Source organism: Palaemon carinicauda, chromosome 8 (genome assembly GCF_036898095.1).
Source record: "Palaemon carinicauda isolate YSFRI2023 chromosome 8, ASM3689809v2, whole genome shotgun sequence".
In the NCBI taxonomy this organism is placed as follows: domain Eukaryota; kingdom Metazoa; phylum Arthropoda; class Malacostraca; order Decapoda; family Palaemonidae; genus Palaemon; species Palaemon carinicauda.
The window spans coordinates 161,883,730-161,909,053 of NC_090732.1; the positions used below are offsets into that span (position 1 = coordinate 161,883,730).

General features: G+C 43.5%; 1 protein-coding gene across 2 annotated transcripts in view; it reads left to right on the top strand.

Annotated features, from left to right (window-relative positions):
• The window catches only part of LOC137646068 (putative leucine-rich repeat-containing protein DDB_G0290503), a 96,341-nt gene that overhangs the window by 49,678 nt on the left and 21,339 nt on the right, over positions 1-25,324 (top strand). For both annotated transcript variants that reach the window (XM_068379232.1, XM_068379231.1), the window contains exons 16-19: positions 1,025-1,147; positions 10,351-10,416; positions 10,774-10,911; positions 12,093-12,230. In XM_068379232.1, coding sequence (XP_068235333.1) covers positions 1,025-1,147; positions 10,351-10,416; positions 10,774-10,911; positions 12,093-12,230 — 465 coding nt within the window. The remainder of the gene's footprint in view (positions 1-1,024; positions 1,148-10,350; positions 10,417-10,773; positions 10,912-12,092; positions 12,231-25,324) is intronic.

Here is a 25,324-nt window from a genome sequence, read left to right on the forward strand (position 1 = left end):
TTTGTTAAAGTTTTTATAGTTTATGTAGAAAATATTTATTTTAATGTTGCTACTGTTTTTAAAATATTTTATTTTTCCTTGCTTCCTTTCCTTATTGGGCTACTTTTCCCCGTTGGGGCCCCTGGGCTTATAGCATCTTGCTTTTCCAACTAGGGTTGTAGCGTAGCAATTAATATTAATAATAATAATAATAATCATAGCGATAAGTGCTCCAGTAGGTTGTCTAAAAAAGTGTTATCTCGACTGGCATCATAGTCTGTGTGACCTACACCAGGAATTCTTTTTTCAAGACCTTTGAAAAATAAAGTATTCTGGTATGCTTTTTAATTTTGTTGTGGCATTATAGCTGAGAAATCAATGTATACTAATGGGCATGTTAATGAAGGAAAAACTGGATGGTATGGTAATTTCAGTATTAATATAAAATTAAAAGGGCAAGTTCTTCAGGCCTTGGAGATTGAATAAAGTGACTGTGACTCATATATGTGAGAGAGATGCACAGCAAAATAAGGTAGCCCTCAAAAAAGGAGTAACACTCCAGAGAAGTTTAGTAGGTCACACATGTTCCATTTCCTAGGATTGCATGATTAATGCAGGATCGTAATAACCTATGGCATTGTTATCAGAAATTGTAATTTTGAGGAGAGTGTTTGAATGACTGTTATTTTTGTGAAATGGTTGTTTTTGTTCGGTGGGGTAGTCCAACTGTGTTCTCTAGGGCCTGTCACGGCTCTCCCCTTTGATGAAGGGATTATCTAAATGGAAGACAGACTGTGAATAGTGGTTTTCACACGCCCCTGTTCCCCTGTTGTATACACGACACCCACAAGGTGATCGCGCGAGGGTAGTAACCTCTGCATTCCATGCTTTTATCTTTCTCTAGTATATATGGAAGATTTATATTAGAAAAGTGTAAAGAAGGACTTCTTTCACCGGGCGTCACAGGTCTCTTCCCAGAAATAGATTTTTCCTTCGTCAAAATCCCTTTTTTGTTATTGTTTCCTTCAGTTATTTTCTTCAACAGGACCAGCAAACAAAAGGGGCTATAATAAATCAACAAGAATGTACCATCAACTCTCTACAGCAGCAACTTGCCCAGGCAACCAAAGAGCTTGCCCAGTCCACAGAAAAATTAATGGGCATGCAGGTAGATACTACTCTATTTCTCCTAAGTGTTGTGTCTGTTAGTTTGTCATATAAATTACAACCTTAATTTTTTCAGCATTTTTACTATCAAATTTTGCCAGAATTTTATTATTGCAATACTTACCCAACTTTCATTGTGCTATACATTTCGAAAGCACAGCTTGGTTAACAAATTCAAATTTAAAGGACTAGTGGGTTTTTATGACAAGCCGTCCTATCTTATACTGGAAAAAATACTACACTAAATGGCTACTAGAAGCTGCCAACAAGAAACCCTCATTCTCATTTGTCCACGCTAAATATGGGGAGGAAAGTGTAATCCACTGAATACTGGGTATGTATTTATTATCCTCCAGAAATTATCTGGAGGGTTAGTAAAAGATATTTGAGACGTAGAAAAGTGGATCCCAAATATAAATGAGTCACATCATTAATATCAAATGATGGTTTACTTACACTAAATGAATGGAAAGTATTACGATTAACTCTCCTCATATGGGGGTTGCAATTGACCCTATATTTAGCAAATCTAATACCATTTGATCTGGGAGATCCTTATACTAAATCAAGAAACATGCTGGGCGCTCTTCACGTATGCTCGTCTCCTAATTCTTTCTTTAGTAAATCTTATATCATTAGATGTTGGAGATCTATTAACTTAGCAAATTTATACTTTAATCAGAAACATGTTGGGCTCTTTTCATTTACTGTATTCACGTCTCCTTCTAATCTTTTCTTAAGTAAATCTAATATTATTAGATGTGGTAGTTCAATAAACTAAGGAAATCTACTTTAATCATAAAATATTTACCCAAACAGGTAAAGAATATCTTATACTTACTTTAGAAGACACCTTGAGTATCAAGTTGGATAGTTAATATAACCACACTACCGTCAGGTCCTTTATAAAACACGTATACCCACAATTTAGTTGTAGAGGCCTACATACAATGAAAAATTAATCCTCTAATGAAAGTAACACTGCCGAATGAAGTGCCAACTTGAAGGCTGACAAAAACAGAGTGGCAGTTTCTGGATTGCAGCCTCAACAGTCCATGTAGTATAGTAGTTCTAAAGGTATATGATAGGAGGGCTAGTCATACAACCAAGTGGCATTTGCAAAATATATAGCACAATGAATGTTGGGTAATACTAATTTTAAATATTAAACTTAGCCGGTGAATATATAATAGCTGACGTCTCGGACGGCTCGACAGAAAACACAAAAACTCGCGAGCGATCGCCATGAAGGTTGCGGGTGTGCCCACCAGCGCCAACTATCGGCCAGATACCGCATATACATGTAAACAGCTCCAGTTCTTCTCTGTCGGTCTTGTCGACAAGTTGATTCCATTACTCGCTGTTGACCTGGAGTTTTTCGTCATTCTTGGTGAAGTACTTCTTTTTGGTTTTGAGCTTTCGCAGTGCAGGTGTTTTTATCTTCAATTAAAACTCTTGAACTCTTTTTTGGATAGATTTTATTGTTGATGACTTTGGATTGTTTTTTGGATTTTCTTTGACTTTTCAAAATGGCTGACCCTTCTCCGATTCCTAAATTTCGTAAATGTAATGCTAGGGATTGTAACAAACGTCTTCCAAAGGCCTCTCTCGACCCACATACCGTGTGTTCTAATTGCCGGGGTGAAACCTGCCAATTAGGAGATCGGTGTGATGAGTGCGTGGTACTTTCGGAATTCGACTGGCTAGAGTTTGATAAGTATTCTCGTAAGCTAGAGAGAGATAGGGTGAGGAGAAGTTCCTCTAGATCATTAGAATTTTCCTCCTCCCATGCCCCAGAACCTAATCCTTCCCCTGTAGTAGTTGTGCCTGAACCTTCTACTAGCACTCATGAACCATCAATGCGGGATATGTTGCGTGCCATTTAAGCGTTGGGCGAGAGAGTTGAATCTTTGGCAACGGACCGTAATCAACTCATGGCGGATGTAAAAGTGTTAAAGTGTCAGAGTGCCACATTAGAAAATCGTGGGGATAAAGTGATTAGTGCGCAAAGTGTTATAAGTGTTGCGACCGAGGGTTCGTCTGTTCGTGCTTGTCGTTCGCCTAGTCCGAGACCTCTTGCAAGCTCCCATGCACCAGGGAGAAGTAATGTCGTAGGACTTATGGGGACGAGAGGCTTTAACCAACGAACAGACGTTCCCTCTATGGTTTCGGGCGTGTCTCGTCAAGACCACCCCTACCATAAGACGAGCGAGGCGGTTTTCTCCTCGTCATCCGAAGGCTTCTCGCGTAAGAAACCGTGGAGCAAGGTTTCTAGACCCTTAAAGCGGAAGTCAGTCCCTTCAGGACAGGTCCAGCGTCCTGGCTGTAGCCATTGGGACAGCTCTGACCCTGTGCAGTCATCGGAAGACTGCTCGCCGCCTAAACAAAAGCGTAACACGGGCTCCGAGAGTCTTAGTTTAGGCAATGTTTTGCCGTCACAGACGTTACCATCGTCTCGACCCGTACCGACTCCCGTTGATCCTAAATGGGTTGTCCTGCAGGATATGCAGAATAAGCTTGCCTCCCTTATGGAGGAGTATACTGTTGAGCAGGTTCACGATGATCCTCGCTGTTACGCTGATCGAGATCCTGGCCGTCAGCCGTCCGAAGGAGCCTTTGCTCGTCCTGTTGACGTTGACGTTACAAAGTCACGTCAGTCACGTGACTTGGAGCCTCACTCGATGCAGTCCCGTGTTTACTTTCAGCCGCTTGTTGACGTTCAGCCGCTGCCGCATGCTCGTGTTGACGTTCAGGACGTTCGCCAACCAGCTAAGTTGACTTGTTTTGACGTTGAGCGTCGAGCACCGCAGTCAAGAGTTGTTTTAACTGCTCAATCTAGGCAGTCAAGGCAGTCTCGACTTGACGTCGAGCGTCCTCCCGCTCCTGTTGTTGTTGCTGGTCAGTCCATTAAGCAGTTACATGACGTAGCGTCCTTGACTGCTACTGATGCTCCTTTGCGTGTGGACTCTGCTTGTCAAGCATTGCCACCAAGGCAGGTCTCTCCCTTGCTTGAGACTCATCAGTTGTCGGACGAGGTTCCTTCAGATGAGGATGTTGCTGATCCTCCTCCTACTGATAATCCTTTGGATGTTTTGTCAGACGTAGAAGAGCCTAAGGCTGCGCAACCTTCGATGGATATTAAGAAAATCATGATGATTTTCAAGGATCTTTTCCCAGATCATTTTGTTACTGTTGCTCCTCGTTCGCCTCCGTCTGAGTTTGCGCTAGGCTTAGCTGCTACCAAGCCTGCCTTTACTAAGCTAGTGCTCTCTCGCTCTTCTAAGAGGGCTTTACGTCTTCTAGGCGACTGGTTGGTTACCAGGAGGAGTTTGGGGAAGACGGCCTTTGCCTTCCCACCTTTTAAGCTAGCTTCTAGATCGAGCGTCTGGTATGACACGGGAGAAGTTCTCGGCTTGGGAGTCCCTGCCTCTGCCCAGGGTGACTTCTCAAGCCTCGTAGACTCTCCCTGCCTCTGCCCAGGGTGACTTCTCAAGCCTCGTAGACTCTCCCCGTCGCCTGGCCATGAGACGCTCTAAAATTTGTTGGTCCTCCTCGGACCTTGACCATCTCCTTAAAGGGGTATACAGGGCCTTCGAAGTTTTTAACTTTTTAGATTGGTCTCTAGGAGCATTAAGTAGGAAGATCTCGTCTGCTGACCAAGATGTGTCCTTACTTATTATGTCTTGTATGGACAAAGCCATCCGCGATGGCTCCAATGAGCTCGCCTCCACCTTTACGTCTGGAGTCTTGAAGAAGAGAGAAACCCTTTGCTCTTTCCTTTCAGCAGGAGTTACTCCCTGTCAAAGATCGGAACTGCTCTTTGCTCCCTTATCGGCTGCCTTGTTTCCTCAACAGCTGATTAAGGACATTGCTGCTTCGCTTGTACAGAAGGACACACATGACCTGATGGCTTCTTCTGCTCGCAAGGGAGATCCTTCTTCATCCTTTGTTGTGAGACCCAGAATCGAGACTCCTGCGTCTAGGTTTATCCCGCCCTTTCGTGGCAGAGCTCCCAGCAGGGGAGGCTTTCGTGCCGAGGGAAAGAGAGGTAAGAGGAGAGGAGCCAAGTCCTCCCGTGGCAGAGTCTGACCTCCCACGTCCTCAGACAGCGGTAGGGGCCAGACTGAACAACTTCTGGCAGGCCTGGGAGAAGAGGGGTGCAGACCAAGAGTCTGTGTTGTTGCTCAAGGAGGGGTACAAAATACCTTTTGTACGCAGACCTCCTCTAGTAACAGTTCCTATAGACCTCTCTCCCAGGTATCGAGAGGAGTCAAAGAGACAAGCTCTACATCACGAAGTGTCTCTGTTGCTAGAGAAGGGAGCGGTGGTGAAAGTCTCGGACCTTCAGTCACCGGGGTTTTACAACCGTCTCTTCCTAGTCCCAAAGCATACAGGAGGTTGGAGGCCAGTGCTAGACGTCAGTGCGCTCAACGTTTTTGTTACGAAAACAAAATTTACGATGGAGACCACGAAGTCCGTCCTAGCAGCGGTCAGAGAGGGAGACTGGATGGTCTCTCTCGACCTGCAAGATGCGTACTTCCACATTCCTATACACCCGGATTCCCAACCGTTTCTGAGGTTTGTTTACAGGAATGTGGTGTACCAGTTTCGAGCACTGTGCTTCGGCCTCAGTCCTGCTCCTCTCGTGTTTACGAGGCTCATGAGGAATGTGGCAAAATTCCTTCATTTATCGGGAATTCGAGCCTCCCTGTACTTGGACGACTGGCTTCTCAGAGTATCGTCCAGTCATCGCTGTCTGCAGGACCTTCACTGGACGTTGGGTCTGGCAAAGGAGTTGGGACTTTTGGTCAACTTAGAAAAGTCTCAACTGATTCCATCCCAGACGATTCTCTATTTGGGGATGGAGATTCGCAGTCTAGTTTTTCGGGCTTTTCCGTCTGCCACCCGAATAGAACAAGCCCTGCTCAAAGTCCGACTCATGCTGAAAAGAGAACGTTGTTCAGTAAGAAGTTGGATGAGTCTCGTAGGGACTCTGTCATCCCTGGAGCAGTTTGTATCGCTAGGGAGACTTCACCTTCGCCCTCTCCAGTTCCATCTAGACTCTCACTGGAACAAGAGCAAGACTTTAGAAGCTGTATCAATCCCGGTCACCGAGCCAGTAAAAGCATGCCTGAACTGGTGGGACAGCAACATAAGTCTGAGAGAGGGTCTGTCCCTAGCAGTCAAGAACCCAAACCACGTGTTGTTCTCAGACGCGTCGGATTTGGGTTGGGGTGCGACTCTGGACGGTCGGGAATGTTCGGGTCTGTGGACGTCGGTTCAGAAGAGCATGCACATCAACGGCAAGGAGCTATTAGCAGTCCACTTGGCCTTGATGAGTTTCGAGAGCATTCTTCGAAACAAAGTGGTAGAGGTCAATTCAGACAACACCACAGCTTTGGCGTACATCTCCAAGCAAGGAGGCACTCACTCCCACACACTGTACGTGATCGCAAGGGACCTCCTCATAGGGTAAAAAAATCGAGGCATCTCCCTGTTGACAAGATTCATCCAGGGGGACTTGAACGTCTTGGCAGACTGTCTCAGTCGGAGAGGTCAGGTGATCCCCACGGAATGGACCCTCTACAAGGACGTGTGCAAGAGTCTTTGGGCGACTTGGGGTCAACCCACCATAGACCTCTTTGCCACCTCGTTGACCAAAAGGCTCCCGATCTATTGCTCGCCAGTCCCAGATCCAGAGGCGATCCACATAGACGCGTTTCTACTGGACTGGTCTCACCTGGACTTGTACGCATTCCCACCATTCAAGATAGTCAACAAGGTACTGCAGAAGTTCGCCTCTCACGAAGGGACAAGGTTGACGTTGGTTGCTCCCCTCTGGCCCACGAGAGAGTGGTTCACAGAGGTACTTCAATGGCTGGTAGACATTCCAAGGAGTCTTCCTCTAAGGATAGATCTCTTACGGCAGCCCCACGTAAGGGATCTTCATCAAAGCCTCCCCGCGCTTCGTCTGACTGCCTTCAGACTATCGAAAGACTCTCAAGAGCTCGAGGCTTTTCGAAGGAGGCAGCCAGAGCGATTGCGAGAGCTAGGAGAGCTTCTACCATCAAAGTATACCAGTCGAAGTGGGAAGTCTTTCGAGACTGGTGCAAGTCAGCATCTGTTTCCTCTTCCAGTACCTCTGTAGCCCAAATCGCAGACTTTCTCTTACATCTGAGAAATGTTCGCTCCCTCTCAGCACCCACTATTAAGGGCTACAGGAGCATGTTGGCTTCGGTCTTTAGACATAGAGGCTTAGATCTTTCCAGTAATAAAGATCTCCAAGATCTCCTTAAGTCTTTCGAGACCTCTAAGGAGCGTCGTATGGCAACTCCTGGATGGAACTTAGACGTGGTCCTAAGGTTCCTCATGTCAGACAGGTTTGAGCCATTACATTCAGCCTCCCTGAAGGATCTCACCCTCAAGACACTTTTCTTAGTGTGCTTGGCTTCGGCTAAAAGGGTCAGTGAGATCCATGCCTTCAGTAAGAACATCGGCTTTTCCACAGATAAAGCCACATGTTCACTTCAGCTTGGTTTCTTGGCCAAAAATGAACTGCCTTCTCGTCCTTGGCCTAAGTCATTTGATATACCTTGCCTGTCAGAGATCGTAGGCAACGAACTTGAAAGAGTACTGTGTCCAGTTAGAGCTCTTAAGTTCTACTTAGCTCGTACTAAGTCCTTACGAGGTGGATCTGAGGCCTTGTGGTGCTCAGTTAAGAAGCCATCATTACCTATGTCAAAGAATGCTTTGTCATATTTTATTAGATTTATAATCCGAGAGGCTCATTCTCACTTGAGTGAAAAAGACCGTTGCTTGCTTAAGGTTAAGACACACGAAGTAAGAGCTATAGCAACTTCCGTGGCCTTTAAGCAAAATAGATCTCTGCGAAGTATTATGGACGCGACCTTTTGGAGAAGCAAGTCGGTATTGCCTTCTCGTCCTTGGCCTAAGTCATTTGATATACCTTGCCTATCAGAGATCGTAGGCAACGAACTTGAAAGAGTACTGTGTCCAGTTAGAGCTCTTAAGTTCTACTTAGCTCGTACTAAGTCCTTACGAGGTGGATCTGAGGCCTTGTGGTGCTCAGTTAAGAAGACATCATTACCTATGTCAAAGAATGCTTTGTCATATTTTATTAGATTTATAATCCGAGAGGCTCATTCTCACTTGAGTGAAAAAGACCGTTGCTTGCTTAAGGTTAAGACACACGAAGTAAGAGCTATAGCAACTTCCGTGGCCTTTAAGCAAAATAGATCTCTGCGAAGTATTATGGACGCGACCTTTTGGAGAAGCAAGTCGGTATTCGCGTCATTTTACTTAAAAGATGTCCAGACTCTTTATGAGGACTGCTACACACTGGGTCCATTCGTTGCAGCGAGTGCAGTAGTGGGTGAGGGTTCTACCACTACATTTCCTTAATTCCAATATCCTTTTAATCTGTCTCTTGAAATGTTTTTAATCTTGTTTTGGGTTGTACGGAAGGCTAAGAAGCCTTTCGCATCCTGGTTGATTTGGCGGGTGGTCAAATGTCATTTCTTGAGAGCGCCCAGATTAAGGGTTTTGATGAGGTCCTGTTGTATGGGTTGCCGCCCTTGATACTTCAGCTCCTGGGAGTCTTTCAGCATCCTAAGAGGATGGCTGGGCTTCGTGAGGAAAGCAGACTAACAAGGCAGAGTAATCGTCAGAGTCAGCTTCCTTACCAGGTACCTATATTTATTTGGGTTTTGTTATGATATAACTGTCAAAAACTCTAAGCATATACACCGTAAACTGTATTAATACTGGTCTCTACCCACCACCATGGGTGTGAATCAGCTATTATATATTCACCGGCTAAGTTTAATATTTAAAAATGATATTTTGATTATAAAATAAATTTTTGAATATACTTACCCGGTGAATATATAAATTAAAGGCCCCCCCTTCCTCCCCGATAGAGACCCAGCGGGATGAGAAGAACTGGAGCTGTTTACATGTATATGCGGTATCTGGCCGATAGTTGGCGCTGGTGGGCACACCCGCAACCTTCATGGCGATTGCTCGCGAGTTTTTGTGTTTTCTGTCGAGCCGTCCGAGACGTCAGCTATTATATATTCACCGGGTAAGTATATTCAAAAATTTATTTTATAATCAAAATATCATTTTAATTAACGACCTTCCACTTTATACATACATACATACATATACCAAGGCACTTCCTTCAATTTTGGGGGGTTGCCAACATCAAACAAATTAAACAAAAAAGGGGACCTCTCCTCTCTACATTACTTATAAAAATTGGATCTCAGTAGTGCACACAATACTGCCACCATTTTGTCTAAAATCCTGTTGACACTGTTAGATACCAAACAATCCAAGAAATATCAAATATGAATTGTAAATCTAAATGACTGAACTTTATAATTTTCTTCTCATGTAATTAATGTAGTTAATTTTCTTTCTATCTGAGTAGTTGACTAAATAAGCTAAACTTTTGCTTTTGGCATTAGTAGTTGGAGGAAGAGGAACACTAGTGACTAAAAGAGCTTAGAAACCAGTTGGCTTTAAAGGGATCTCAAATGAGTCTGTTGAGAGTAATTCAATTAAGCATTCAGGAATGCAACATACTTTAATTTGCATCTTTATTTTCAGATGAAAAGAAAAGCATTAACATCATACATAAGTTATTTTTGAAAATTTTATGTCGACAAGTTAATCAAGTTGTCAAATACAAAACTTGTGTTAAGCAACAATGAAAATTAAATTAACTTGTTTCTTGCTAATGAAATCAGATTACCTTTACTAAGGGAGCCAAAAAATTATAATTCAACTGCTGTTTATCTTGATTTTAACTGATTAAGTTTCCATTTTGGTTTATCAATTATAATACCAGGCCCAGCCCCAACAATTTTTTATCATTATATCAGTTACTGATATAATGATAAAGTATATTGTAGTATATATTTTATAATAAATGGTATACCTCATGAAGGGTATTTCATAATAGTTCAACTGGTGATTATTTATTTGAGTTCTAAACAAAGTGTTACATAGAATATTCGTATCAGTCATTAATGTAATCCACTTACATTTTCTGGTGTATCTGCCATGATTTTAGTTTAGATATATGATTCTACATAACGTTTTTACAAGAAATCCTGTACATCAGTAAATTTTACGTATACTCCTCCAAATGCCTCAATCATCACTATCTCCATCCAGACTGCTCAACAGCAAATCCTATCTCGCCACAAGAGGGACGTTGACCAAAAGGCCAATGAACGGCAGGTAAGTAAATTTTGCTTTCGCACTGAATACCCTTTTCCTCTCTTGTCTGTAGAGAATTGTACCTTAATTTTTGTTGATGAATTTCAGAGAAGATAATCTTTTTCTGGTAAAGGTACATTCTCTCTCTCTCTCTCTCTCTCTCTCTCTCTCTCTCTCTCTCTCTCTCTCTCTCTCTCTCTCTCTCTCTCTCTCTCTCTCTCTCTCTCTCTCGTGTGCCAAGCCTTTTAGATTTTGACAAATAAAATTAACACTAGTTTATTGTATTTTATATACATAGTTGAATGTATTTCTTATGTTATAATGCATTCTCATCCTGTTGTTCCTGCTTATATTTCTCGATTTCTATTTAATTCACAGATACAGCAACAAGCAACCATACAAGACTTGCTCTACCAAGATGCCACAAAGCAAGCACAGATTGAGCAACAGAAGAAGGACAATATGGATTTGGAGGAGAAACTAAAGAAAGCACAGACAGCCCTTTTGGACTATCAGGTACAGAAAATTGAAAAGAGGAAAGGCTGATAGGAACAAACTTAGAAATTTGTAATAAATAGGTGCCCTTTTTTTGGGGTATATTAATAATTCAAGCAAAAATTAGTTTAAGTATCACATTAGTAGACTTGCATACGTCTCAGCCACTTGTTTCCTTCGGTATATGTAAAAAATGAGAAAATACACAATTTATCTCAGGAATATTATAATCTTTCCCTAAGTCATTAAAAGAAATTATTTGTTCCTCGAGATTAAAAAGAGTTCATTTAAAATTTAGAGCTTTTGAAATATTCTTAACGTGATGCTATTATTTGTTATTATTAGCAAAAATTTTCTTTTCTCACTTTCCTTTTTTATGGTAAGTAATACCAACATGATTTAGCAGTCCTGTAAGAATATAGAATATTAAATAAGAGGAAGACTCATACCTTTCTTCATTACAAGCTTTACAGAATTACAATATTATTTAATGGGGAACTAACGTTTGATATGCTACACTTATTTCAAATGGACAGTTGCTCCAGAAACTTGAAAGATACCACTTCAGGACAATGATAAAATCAAAGACCAATCTCTTTGTAAACAATTATGAAGCAGAATAGTTAAATATTTAAGTAAATATTAAACTATAACAAATAAAAGGTTCCATGTGATGGACTGAATTGGGATGAAAATAAGCAATGTTTTGAGGATGATGATGAATTAACGACAAACACTTGAAAAACACCGAGAGCACAAAAAATACGACTATGCGGGCAAGTCCAAAACAGAAGGATGACCTAGAGGGCGTTCGTGTTGGGTGACGATGGCGTGGTCCAAGTGTGGTTTCTGGGGCCTTTGTTACGGCCCTTCCCTTTGATGAAGGAGTTATCTAAATGGAAGACAGCCTGTGAATAGTGGTTTTCACACGCCCCTGATGTATACACGACACCCACGAGGTGCTCGCGCGAGGGTAGTAACCTCTGCATTCCATGCTTTTATCTTTCTCTGGTATATTTGGAAGATTTATATCAGAAAAGTGTAAAGAAGGACTCTTTTCACCGGGCGTCACAGGTCTCTCCCCAGAAATAGATTTTTCCTTCGTCAAAATCCCCTTATCAGTTAGATAATATTCTTAGCATCTATTAACCAACTGGCAGTAATTATCAATTCTGGTGAGTCATAATCTTTGGTCATTGCAGGAGGAACAAAAGGCCAAAATTAAGAAGCTCGAGGATCTGGAAGTGACCAACAGGAAAACTATCACCTCTCTCATGAAGGAAATAGACCAGCTCACCAGAAGGCTTAAAGACAATACACAAACTTATGAAAACTCTATGGTAGGAACTATTTCTCTTTCATTTTTTTCAATATTAATCTTACCCGATAATCATGTAGCTGTCAACTCCGTTGCCCGACAGAATTCTACGGAAGGGATACGCCAGCGATCGCTATACAAGAGGGGGGTGTACTCACAAGCGCCACCTGTGGCCAGGTACTGCAGTACTTCTTGTTGACACCACCTCAATTTTTCCTCTGTCGTGCTTCCGGCAAGACGTTCATGGATACTCTTATAATTTTGGAGTCTTGTTCACGGTTTTTGGTGAAGTATTGCTCTAAGATTTCAGCTTTCGCTATTCAGGAAGTTTTATTATTAGCTTAGCTAGCTTTTGGAATTAATTTGATTAATTATGGTGACGAAGAGAGTATGAACTCTCTTTCACCTTTAAATGGCCGACCCTTCCCTTAGACGGAAGTGTTGGTGTCTAAGAGAGTATAGACTCTCTTTTTTAATTTTGCTTAACAAAAGTTATAGATTTATTTTATATCTCTCAGCCTTTTATAGGCCTCTTCGATTAACTTCCTTTTTTATAAACTTATTATTATTAATTTTTATATTTGTTTATATTCGACCTTTCCTAATAGTAGGCGGTCTTTTCTTGTACCGAAGTTAATTAACATTGAGCCCGTCATTTCGGTTTTACCTGTTAACATATTATGCTATTTTAATGTTTTTGAAAGAATTTCTTTGATAGTCTCGTACTTTTCAAAGTGGAACTAACGTTTTGTTTTGTCTCTGCAGTTGTTGACGTTCAGAACGTTCAACTTGCGCTCTATCGTTACGATAGAGAGAGAATTTTCACGGTGTCACGTTGCAGTAAGAGTAAACCGTTTCTAGCGTTTTGTTCATTCTTTCTTAGCTTAATGGTTTTAATTCTAATAAAGGAACTTTTTATTTGGGAAATCTTTCAGTTTTTTTCCTTTAACAATAATATGTTTTAACGATCTATATGATTGGGCTCTTCTCTCAGGTTCTAAGTCAAGAGAGAGAGAGAGAGAGAGATAGAGACGGAGGGAGAGAGAGGAGGATAAACGTTTCGTTCAAGCGAGTAACGTTGTTATCGTTTTTGCTCTTCTCCCTAGTCTCTTTAGGGGAAGAAGGTAAACGTTTCTAGAGTTTTATTCTTGTTCTCAAGCTTTATGCGGTGAGAGATTTTAAACGTAGTTTATTTGATCTAGTGTTTAGTCTCTTTCCAGCCACTGAATTATTTATCTTTCATTAGATTTTTCTGTTACATTGTAATTCTGTTTTCGCAATTACTAACTTTTAAGGAAGGATAGAATTGCGTGTTTCAGGTACAAACCACTTAAAGTTTCGAGTTCAGTGAAATAAGTGCAAACAGAAAATCAAAAGTGATAAGTGATTAGCGCAAAGTGTGCAGTGTTGTGCGTGAGGGTACTTCTGTGCGTGCCAGTCGTCCTCCCAGTCCGGGACCTCTTGCAAGCTCCCAAGCCCAGGGGAGAAGCAATGTCGAAGGGCAAAAGGGTTCGGCAGGCCTTGATCGGCGCACAGAAGTATCCTCGGTGGTTGCGGGCGTGTCTTACAGAGACCGTCACTCCCACCCGCAGACGATTGAGCCCTTATTTTGCTCGTCTGCAGAAGAAATTTCGGGGAGAAAACGCTGGACTCAGGTGTCAAGACCTCTTAAACGTAAAGTCCAGACCTCTAGAGTTCAACAACCCGGATGCAGTCATTGGGTTAGCTCTGACTCTCCGCAGTCATCAGGTGACTGCACACCTCCTAAGAGAGGTAAGGCGATGCCTCAACAGACCTCATCTTCTGTTAAGGCTTTGCCTCAACAGACCTTATCGTCTGTTGATCCCAAGATGACTTTGCTGCAGTCCATGCAGTCGCAGCTTGCGGTCTTAATGCGTGAGTTTCAGGCTGAGAAGGTTACACCTCCTCCTGCGAGCGCTCCGCCTCACCGCAGTCCAGTCTGCCAGGCGTACGAAGTTGAGGTTCCTCAAGCTACCTTACCGCGTTCGGAGTTGCCAGTTACCAGCGTTGTGCAGCAACCTCAACCTTCCTTAAGGCAACCTCAACAATGGGAGCAGGAGTCTTATGCCTTGAGGCAAGATTTTCTTGCAGTTAGACCATCTTCGAGGCAACAACCTCTTGAGGTACGACAACCTCTACCATCCTTGAGGCAGCCGCAGCTCTCGCAGCTGCTACCTCAACTTTCCTCAAGGCGAGAGCCTCAACTCTTGAGGCTAGCTCCTCAGGAACCTCAACTCGTGAGACAGGAACTGCGTTCTGCGCAGCCGCTACCTCAACTCTCGCAGCTCACACCTCAAGAATCTCAACTCGTGAGTCAAGAGCCTCTCTCTGCGCAGACACCTCAACCCTTGAGGCAAGCGCAACTCTTGAGGCAGGAACCTCATGCTATGAGTCAGCCACCTCAACGCATGCATCTGCCACTTTCTCCTCAACTTGAGCCTCTTCCCATTCAACTTTGAAATAACAAATGACAATAATAACTCCTCATTACTTTCATAACTTGCATTTGTAATCATATACATGTATGCCTACACAAACATTATGATAATGGAAGTTATTCGTATTACTTAAATAAAAAAAAAATATATATATGTATTCCTTGCAATATATTTTTAACAATATCGCAAAATATGGCAAAAATATCTTCAAAACAAAAATGAATCATGAGTTATGAATGTAATGTAAATATTATGTTGATATTAAAACCCCATGCAAGCATGCATGAAGTAATGCAGTGTTGCCAACAGGGCGAGTTTCCCTTTCCTGAGGTGAAGTAGATTATAGTACGTATATTTAGTGCAGCTTAATTCTACGATTATCATGCCGGCTATCAAATTCATCAACAAAACAGTCTAAATCAATTCCCTGGGCACGTGCACTTTCAATGGACAGTAATGCGATATTACTCAATCTAGCACTGGTCATGGAATTTCTGAGAAATGTTACACGCCATGCAACATGCTCTGCTTACCTTACAGCATGCTCTACATACAGCATGCTCTGCATACAGCATGCTCTGCATACAGCATGCTCTGCATACCTTACCGCATGCTTCTCAGTCACACATCTTTGGTTGTTGCCAACTCACTAGACTGTCAAGCAGTTTCATAACGTTGCCTTCTAGTCTGCTGCTTTTGCACCAGTGAAACCCTCACTGAGAGAACTTAGCTTTTCTCGGATATGGTCCCTGTAGATGAGAAAGTGCTTTTCTCCCTCCTTCTGATATTCCCTTGAGGACTCTGTCATTTGGAGAGGAGCCTTTAGCTACGTAGCCTCCTATGGACTTTTATTTAAGCATAACATGCTTCCAGGGAAGGTAATGGTTCCTCTTTAGTCGCTAACCCCGTCTGTTACCACACCTGCTCCCATAGACCTTGAGCTGTGTTGCAAGACATGCTGTCCAAGCTTAGTCCTTGTTAGAGGATTTTTTGTTTACGGAGTCAGTGTGTCACTGGGAAGACGTTCAACAACCAGCAGAAGTGACTTGTTGTGACGCAGTGCGGCAACCTCAGCAACCCGATAAGGAGTTGTCTGTACGACCCAGACAGTCTAGTCAGCTTCGGGTTGTCACTGTACTTCCTCGCTTCCCCATGGTTGACAGTTCACAGACTGTGCAGCAGTACCATGATCTTGTGTCCGGCTCCGTCAGACGACTGGCTTTTAAGAGCTCCCACAAGTCGTCGCTGTCTGGAGATTCTCAGATGGACTATGGATCTGACCAAGGAACTGGGCCTCCTGGTCAATTTTGAGGAGTCTCAGCTCGTCCCATCCCAGACCATTGTCTACCTGGGTATGGATCTTCAGAGTCGAGCTTTTCGGGCTTTTCCGTCGGCCCCAAGGATCTTCCAAGCCCTAGAATGCATCCAGAGCATGCTGAGAAGGAACCGATGCTCAGTCAGGTAGTGGATGAGTCTAACAGGGACACTTTCATCGCTGGCCCTGTTCATCGTGTTAGGGAGACTCCACCTCCCCCCCCTTCAGTATCATCTAGCTGCTCACTGGATAAAGGACATGACGCTAGAGACGGTCTCAGTTCCTGTTTCCGAAGAGAGGAGGTATTCTCTCGCGTGGTGTAAGAACAGCTTTCTTCTCAAGGAAGTCTACCTTTGGCTGTTCAGAAACCCGACCGCCGTCTCCTCTCGGACGCATCAGACACGGGCTGGGGTGCGACTTTGGACGGACAGGAATGCTCGGGAACATGGAATCAGGAGCAAAGGACACTTCACATCAATTGCAAGGAGTTGTTGGCAGTTCTTCTGGCCTTGATAAACTTCAAGTCCCTCCAGCTTAACAAGGTGGTGGAGGTGGACTCTGACAACACCACAGCCCTGGCTTACATCTTCAAGCAGGGAGGGACTCTTTCGTGGAAGTTGTTCTAGATAGCAAGGGACCTCCTCATCTGGTCAAAAGATCGAAAGCTCACGCTGGTAACGAGGTTCATTCAGGGCGGTATGAATGTCATGGCAGATCACCTCAGCCGGAAGGGTCAGGTCATCCCCACAGAGTGGACCCTTCACAAGAATGTTTGCAGCAGACTTTGGGCCCTGTGGGGTCAGCCAACCATAGATCTGTTCGCTACCTCGATAACCTAGAGACTCCTGTTGTATTGTTCTCCGATTCCAGACCCAGCAGCAGTTCATGTGGATGCTTTTCTGCTGGATTGGTCCCATCTCGACCTGTATGCATTCCCGCCGTTCAAGATTGTCAACAGGGTACTTCAGAAGTTCTCCTCTCGCAAAAGGACACGGCTGACGTTGGTTGGCTCCGCTCTGGCCCGCGAGAGAATGGTTCATAGAGGTACTGCAATGGCTGGTCGACATTCCCAGGACTCTTCCTCTAGGAGTGAACCTTCTACGTCAACCTCACGTAAAGAAGGTACACCCAAATCTCCACGCTCTTCGTCTGACTGCCTTCAGACTTTCGAAAGACTCTCAAGAGCTAGGGGCTTTTCGAAAGAGGCAGCCAGAGCGATTGCCAGAGCAAGGAGAACATCCACTCTCAGAATCTATCAGTCTCAAGGGGAAGTCTTCCGTAGCTGGTACAAGACCAATGCAGTTTCCTCAACCAGTACCACTGTAACCCAGATTGCTGACTTCCTGTTACATCTAAGGAAAGTAAGATCCCTTTCAGCTCCTACTCTCAAGGGTTACAGAAGTATGTTGGCAGCGGTTTTCCGCCACAGAGGCTTGGATCTTTCCACCAACAAAGATCTACAGGACCTCCCTAGGTCTTTTGAGACCTCAAAGGAACGTCGGTTGTCCACTCCAGGCTGGAATCTAGACGTGGTCCTAAGGTTCCTTATGTCATCAAGATTTGAACCTCTCCAATCAGCCTCTTTTTAGGACCTCACATTAAAAACTCTTTTACTCGTGTGCTTGACAACAGCTAAAAGAGTAAGTGAGATCCACGCCTTCAGCAGGATCATTGTTTTCACATCTGAAACGGCTACATGTTCCTTGCAGCTCGGTTTTTGCTAAACGAGCTTCCTTCACGTCCTTGGCCTAAGTCGTTCGAGATCCCAAGCCTGTCCAACTTGGTGGGGAATGAACTGGAGAGAGTACTTTGCCCAGTTAGAGCTCTTAGGTACTATCTAAAAAGGTCTTAACCTTTACGAGGACAATCAGAAGCCTTATGGTGTGCTATCAAGAAACCTTCTTTTCCAAGGTCTAAGAACTCAGTTTCTTACTATTCAGGCTTCTGATTAGGGAAGCACATTCTCATCTGAAGGAAGAAGACCTTGTTTTGCTGAAGGTAAGGACACATGAAGTGGGAGCTGTGGCTACTTCAGTGGCCTTCAAACAGAACCGTTCTCTGCAGAGTGTTATGGATGCAACCTATTGGAGAAGCAAGTCAGTGTTCGCATCATTCTATCTCAAAGATGTCCAGTCTCTTTACGAGTACTGCTACACCCTGGGACCATTCGTAGCAACGAATGCAGTAGTAGGCGAGGGCTCAGCCACTACATTCCCATAATCCCATAACCTTTTAACCTTTCTCTTGAATACTTTTTATGGGTTGTACGGTCGGCTAAGAAGCCTTCCACATCCTTTTTGATTTGGCGGGTGGTCAATTCTTTCTTGAGAAGCGCCGAGGTTAAAGGTTGTGATGAGGTCCTTTAGTATGGGTTGCAGCCCTTGATACTTCAGCACCTTAGAGTTGTTCAGCCTCCTAAGAGGAACGCTGCGCTCAGTAAGGAAGACGAACTTATTTAAGGCAGAGTAATGGCTCAAGTCGACTTCCTTACCAGGTACTTATAATTTCATTGTTATTTTGAATAACTGATAATATGAAATACGGGATACTTAGCTTCTTGATATACATGTACACTGGTTTTCACCCACCTCCCTGGGTGTGAATCAGCTACATGATTATCGGGTAAGATTAATATTGAAAAATGTTATTTTCATTAGTAAAATAAATTTTTGAATATACTTACCCGATAATCATGATTTAATTGACCCACCCTTCCTCCCCATAGAACCAGTGGACCGAGGAAAAATTGAGGTGGTGTCAACAAGAAGTACTGCAGTACCTGGCCACAGGTGGCGCTTGTGAGTACACCCCCCTCTTGTATAGCGATCGCTGGCGTATCCCTTCCGTAGAATTCTGTCGGGCAACGGAGTTGACAGCTACATGATTATCGGGTAAGTATATTCAAAAATTTATTTTACTAATGAAAATAACATTTTTCTATAGTATTTTTTTCTGGGTCGAACCTGTGACGGCCGGCGAAAAAGTCCTTCTTTGTACTTTTTCTGATATAAATCTTCCAAATATACCAGAGAAAATTAAAAGCATGGAATGCAGAGGTTACAACCCTCGCGCGAGCACCTTGTTGGTGTCGTATATCTAACAAGGGCGTTTGTAAAACACTATTCACAGGCTGTCTTCCATTTAGATAATCCCTTCATCAAAGGGGGAGGGCCGTGACAGGCCCTAGAGAATACAGTTGGGTTACCCTATCGACACCCACCACTCGCGCTCACTAGGTCATCCTTCTGTGTTGGACTTGCCAGCAAAGTTTATAAGTGTTTTGCCCAGTGTTTTTCGAAGTGATTGTCGTTTATTCAACATGACTGACGTTGATACTTCACCCTTACCAATGTTAAGTACCATAGTTTGTTTTGGCAGCTTTTGACAGTACCGGGCATTTGTTCTGTTTCCAATATGGTGGTTTTTAGTTTTGGAAGCGATTGTCTTGCCGAGGTATCGGCAGCCATTTTGGGTTATGTTCGCTTCGGTAAATATTCTAGTTAATTTTGCCCATCTGGTACTCTGTCATCTTGGTTATATCACTTACGTTTTATGGCCTTTTATTGTTATCATTAATTTTTGCTATGGTATTTATTTGCTTGCAAGTCCAATTTGGACCTACGAAGAATAGCGAATTAAAGTTTAGCGATTTAGTCTGTTAGTTTGTTCTCGCCTCAGAGGCTTCGATTTAGACTATATCCTTGTTTTTTTGTTACGTTATTCTTCGTTCTTGGTTATTACTAAGAAAAGCAATCAATTTTATTAATGTTCTTGTTTTATTGTGTGATGTTAGTTTTTTTAATATGTAACCTTGAGAGCGAAAACAGAGACTGCTCGTTCCCTGTTCTACAGATATGAGTTATCCCTTCTCTCGTTTTCTTTGTTAGCTCGAGTAAGAGAGGTGAATTTCCCGTTCTCCGTTTTTATACGATCACGAGTTATTCAAGCCTCCTCTTAGTATCAGAGTTGATGATAGTACGTTTAATATTATAAACGTTTTTATTGATGTGGTTACTGTTAATATAGCTAACACTATTAATAGGTACGTTAGTGTATGAGTCATTAATTGGGGTCGTTTTATACCGACACCCTTAGCTCCGAAGTTATGCTTAGCTCCGCCTTGAGTTATGCTCCGCTATATGGATACTCATTGGGTGAGAACTAGTTAACGTTCAGGAGCAGATTTTTGGAGTGCAACGGTGTAATCCGGCACTCGGACTCCGGCTGAAGCCTTTTACACACGAACCTTTGTCATGTTTGATCATAATTACACCGTTACGGCCGGCTTCACGGGAGATAACACAATCATTCATTGAGGTTAATGTTATCGTACCGGGAACGGTCACGATATCACGGTGACGGGCCTTTGCTACCGGATCTCCGGTACAAACAGAGATCAAGCAGACGGCCAGAACCGGAGTTAACAATGTGATACCGATGAAGACTTCACAGTTTCATTATTACGGTCCCTTTTTCATCGAATCTCCGGCTTCACTGGAGATAACACAAACATTCAGTATTAGAGAATGTTATCGTACCGCTGAGGATCACGTTTTCACGATGACGGACCTTTGTCACTAGTTCTCCGTTACAAACAGAGATCAATCAGACGATCAGAATCAGGGTATGAACCCCTTTTTCATAAATAATCACAATATCGTTATTACGATCCTTTTCATCGAATCTCCGGCTTAACCGGATTTCGTACAGGCGATCAGCATTGAGGTTAATATTAGTTTTCTCTGGTGTTCACGTTGTCACTATGACGGACCTTTGTACCGGGGATTGTTACCGGAGCTCCGTTACAGACAGAGCTCACTCAGACCACGGGTGGCCAATCTCTTGTTTTGCTGTAAAGGAAAGGATTTAACATGAATACAAAGTAAACTGTACTTACTTTAATGACACTTTGAATTTGCGTTGGTAATATTCATTAGTTATTCTTGAAAGTCCAAATAAAAATATATGAACATAACTATGCCTATATTTATGCATATATTTAATTCTAACTATGTATAAATATGGATAAATATCCATACAACATCGTGTTCAAATAGAAATAAATTGATTATGCCTATATTTATGCATTTTCAATTCTAACTATGCCTAAATATGAATAAATATCCATACAACATAGTGTTCAAATAGAAATAAATTGATTATGCCTATATTTATACATATTCAATTCTAACTATGCCTAAATATGAATAAATATCCATACAACATAGTGTTCAAATAGAAATAAGTTTCCACTCAGTACTGGGAACCAAACGTTGGCCCCTTCTAATGAAGGGCCGGGTCGAGACTAACCATGCCATGAGAGGCTATCTACTGTTCCTTGAAACTCTGGTCAGTGAACAGATGAATCAATAGAATACTAATAGCCAGTAAATAATGTTAGACCCGGTTCTGAACGTCTGAGTCAGGGGTGGCCAACCTGTGGCGGATGCGCCAACAGTGTCACATTTCATGAATACAAGTGTCGAACTATACCCCAAAAGATAGTACATTAAATGATTTTTCTTTAAAAATGATTTTTATGAGTTGTACAGTTGATCCCAGCCTGTGAATAGGATCACTAACCAAAGTTCAAGGAACATCCAGACTTATGTCCCCTTTCTTTTACAGAAGGTTCGCCTACATGGTTCCCGTCAGGATGATGATGAATCTCTCTGGCCTGCAAGAGAGGCTCTCCGCCCTTGGTTATCAAGGTTGGGAAGAAATGCTCCATCTAGAGGTCCCTATCTCCTCAGAGTGTCCTCTCTAAGGTTGGACGACGACCCCATGGACGGGCAGGTAGGTGGGGATGAATTTTGAGCCTTCAGCTTTGCAATTACCTACGTCACCGACCTAGGACCCTTAATGGATCCTGATGTTCATGTTACCCTGCATAAACCGTGACTGCTAAAAGCAACACATTCTAGGGAAAACCAAGGGGCTATGACGGAGCTCAAAAGTATGGTAGTGAGTCAGATCCGTTCAGGAACTCAGAAGTTTCCCCCTACAGCCCCAGGCATATCGAAGTAACCTCCTTCGATAAAAACAACGCATAGAGATTTGCCTTAACATGTTCCATATATAGATGGTACCATAAATCTGGATGGCATAGACATCCTCCCTCTGGGGGACCTAGAATTTACTCCCAGGTACTAGAATTCCCGTTCAACGGATTCATTCGATTGAAAGAGATTGCCTGGGTTAGGTTAGACAAGGTACCGAAGGTAACAGTATTATTTCCTAAAGGGCAGGCCCGATCTGTCTGGACCAGGATGTTGTCAGTCTGGGGGTTACGATAATTCCAAGATCTGCCCTTCCAATTCGACCTACACGTTTGATGGTCTGATCGGGTTAGTTGTGGGAAATACGTTCTGTCTGAGGCCTCTATCAGACAGGAATCGATAGTCGGTTACCCACTCGTCATCACAGCCTCCCTCCGATTCGACGTCTATGCATCCAAATCCCCCTCATCAGGTGGTCTACCTCACTGATTCCCCAGGTACACAGCCCAACCCCGTTGGGATGTTTTACCTGCATACAGCCCTAGATCCGAACCCTCAGGCTCCTCTCGTGGACACCAGAGAGGAAGCTACAGGAGTAGAAGACAGTCTCGCCATCGAGACAGACCTAGAAAAAAGGGGGCTCGGAGAAGGAAAGCACCTAGATTCACCCCCTCACAACGCGGTGGTCCCGGTAGGGGGTAGACTTTACCACTTTCGAGACCATTGGACCTTTGGTCTGTGGGCTCATAGCATAATCTCTAAAGGTTTGAGGTGAAAATGGCCACAAGGTCCTCCTCCTCCACCAGTGACCTTCTCCCAGAAATCCACTCCCATCCTGGAAGAGTACACCACAGGGTTACTCAAGAAGAAGCAATCAAACGGGATCGATCACTGAAGTTCCAAAGCCACCTGTTCACAATTCCGAAGAAAGGCTTGGCGGCATTGAGAGTGGACCTGGACTTGTCAAGCTAAACTCTTACATTCTCTGCGACAAGTTCCGGATGTTGACTATCTCTCGGGTACGGACCTTACTTCCCCGTAGGACCGTCACCACCTCTGTCGATCTTACCGACGACTATTATCTTGCGCCTTTAGCTCGAAACTTCTCTTCTTATCTGGGTTTCCGCCTAAGCAGGAAAGCCTTTGTGTTCAAGACATGCCCTCTGGCCTCAACATTGATCCCAGGATATTCACAAAACTAGGAGAGAGAGTGTTAGAACAACTCAGGAACCAAGAGATACAGATCATTGCTTATCTGGCCGGTTGGCTCATTTGGGCCCGGCCGGTCATAGAAGGCAACAGAGCTACGAAGGAATTATTCCAATTTCTCGACAACCTGTGATTTCGGGTCAATCTCCAAAAAATCTCGCCTGCAACCATCAGTCCGCTTAGAATGGTTAGCCATTCAGTGGGACCTTTCGAAGCACACGTTGTCTCTCCCTTCCAAAAGGTAAGAGGAATAGTTTCCAAGATCAAAAAATTTTCTCAAACACAAACAGGTGTCCGAAGAGCCTTAGAAAGTATCCTCGGACTTTTCCAATTCACTTCAGTAACAGATCTAATAAAAGCCAAACTCAAAGACATCAATCGAGTTTGGAGAAAGAGAGCTACAGTACCTATAAGAGACATGGTCTCGAAGATCCCCTCTGTCTTGAAAATGAGACTACACCCATGGTCCGAACCGAAGGACCTCTCCAAATCGGTTCCTCTACAATTCCCACCTCCACAAGTGACATTCCATACAGCCGCGTCTCTAAGTGGATGGGGGGGATTACTCCGAACATCAGATGTTTCAGGTTCTTGGTCACTCTCCATGAAACAGTCCCATATCATTGTTCTCAAAGCCATGGCAGTGTTCTTGACCCTGAAGAGAGACTCTCCTCCGAGGTCGACCCACATCAGAGTAGTGTCAGACAGCACAGACGCAGTACACTACGTCAACAGGGGAGGTTCCAAGTCACCCAACCTGAATCAGATCCTGGTCACTATCTTCGCCTGGGCAACAGAAGAGAACTGGTTCCTGTCAGCACCTCACCTAGCGGGAGGCCAGAATGTGAGAGCGGACTCACTATCCAGGACGGATCCACTGGAGACAGAATGGTCTCTAGACATAATTTCATTCCGGTGGATACTCAGGCTCGTTCCAGGCCTCCAGGTAGATCTATTCGCAACTCAGATGAATCACTAACTTCCTTGTTATGTGACCCCAACCCTGGACCCTCGGGCTTATGCCATGGACGCATTACCCCGGGATTGGAACCATTAGAAGAAGATTTCCCTATCTCCCCCAGGGAATCTTCTAAAAACTTTTACACAAACTACGCTCCTTCCCGGGCGTAGTGGCTTTAGTACCACCTCACTGGCCAAGAACAGTTGGTTTCCTCTCCTCCTCGAGTTGAAACTCAGTCCCATCCGGATCCCGTTCCTCAAACTGACCCGAGTATCCAAACTCACTGTGTCAGATTACTCAAGGATAGCCAAAACTCTAACTTTGTGGACTACAGGAAGTTGGCAGCTCGTAGAGATGCGAACATTGAACCGGAAACGATCTCTTCATCGAATGGGACAAAAAGGGACTCGACAATTCGCCAATATGATTCGGCCGTTAACAACTAGTAGGTCCCCTAAGAGTGCAGACCATACTCGTATGTCCCCGCATTTAGCCATCTCTTTCTTGAGGTTCCTATTTGACAAAGGCCTAACAGTTAGCACTTTAACCACCATCAAGTCAGCTTTGAAGAAGATCTACCTTGTTGGGTTCAACATTAACCTAGCTGATTCCTATTTCTCATCAACCCCAAAAACATGTGCTAGGCTTCTACCTTCGGTTCGGCCATAAAAGGACTCTTGGTCTCTGAACGGTGTTCTCAAACTTGCGATGGACACGGACAATGAATCCTGCTCTTATATCACTCTTCTTAGGAAGACTTTATTTCTAACGGCTATGGCTTCAGGTGATGGAACATCAGAACTAGCAGCTCTCACGAAACCCGGAAAACATAGATTTCCTCCCTTCAGCCGAAGTACTCCTTTCCAGACAAAGCTTCCCTAGCTAAAAAATGAGGATCCGCAAAATAGGTGCTCCTCTCGGAAGATTATTCTTCATCCCCAGGATTTTTCTCAGTGTACAGTCACACTCTCAAGCTCCTTTTTAGCTAGAACTGCCACCCGCTCGTCTGGCTCCTTGGTTATCAGGGAACAAGGAGGTACTATTTCCATTCACGGTATCAGGCAACAAATCCTCTACTTCATTAAACATACTAATCCGGAATCATTTCCCCAGGCTCATGATATACGGACAGTAGATGCCTCCAACAATGATTTCCAGAACAGGGACTTTGAT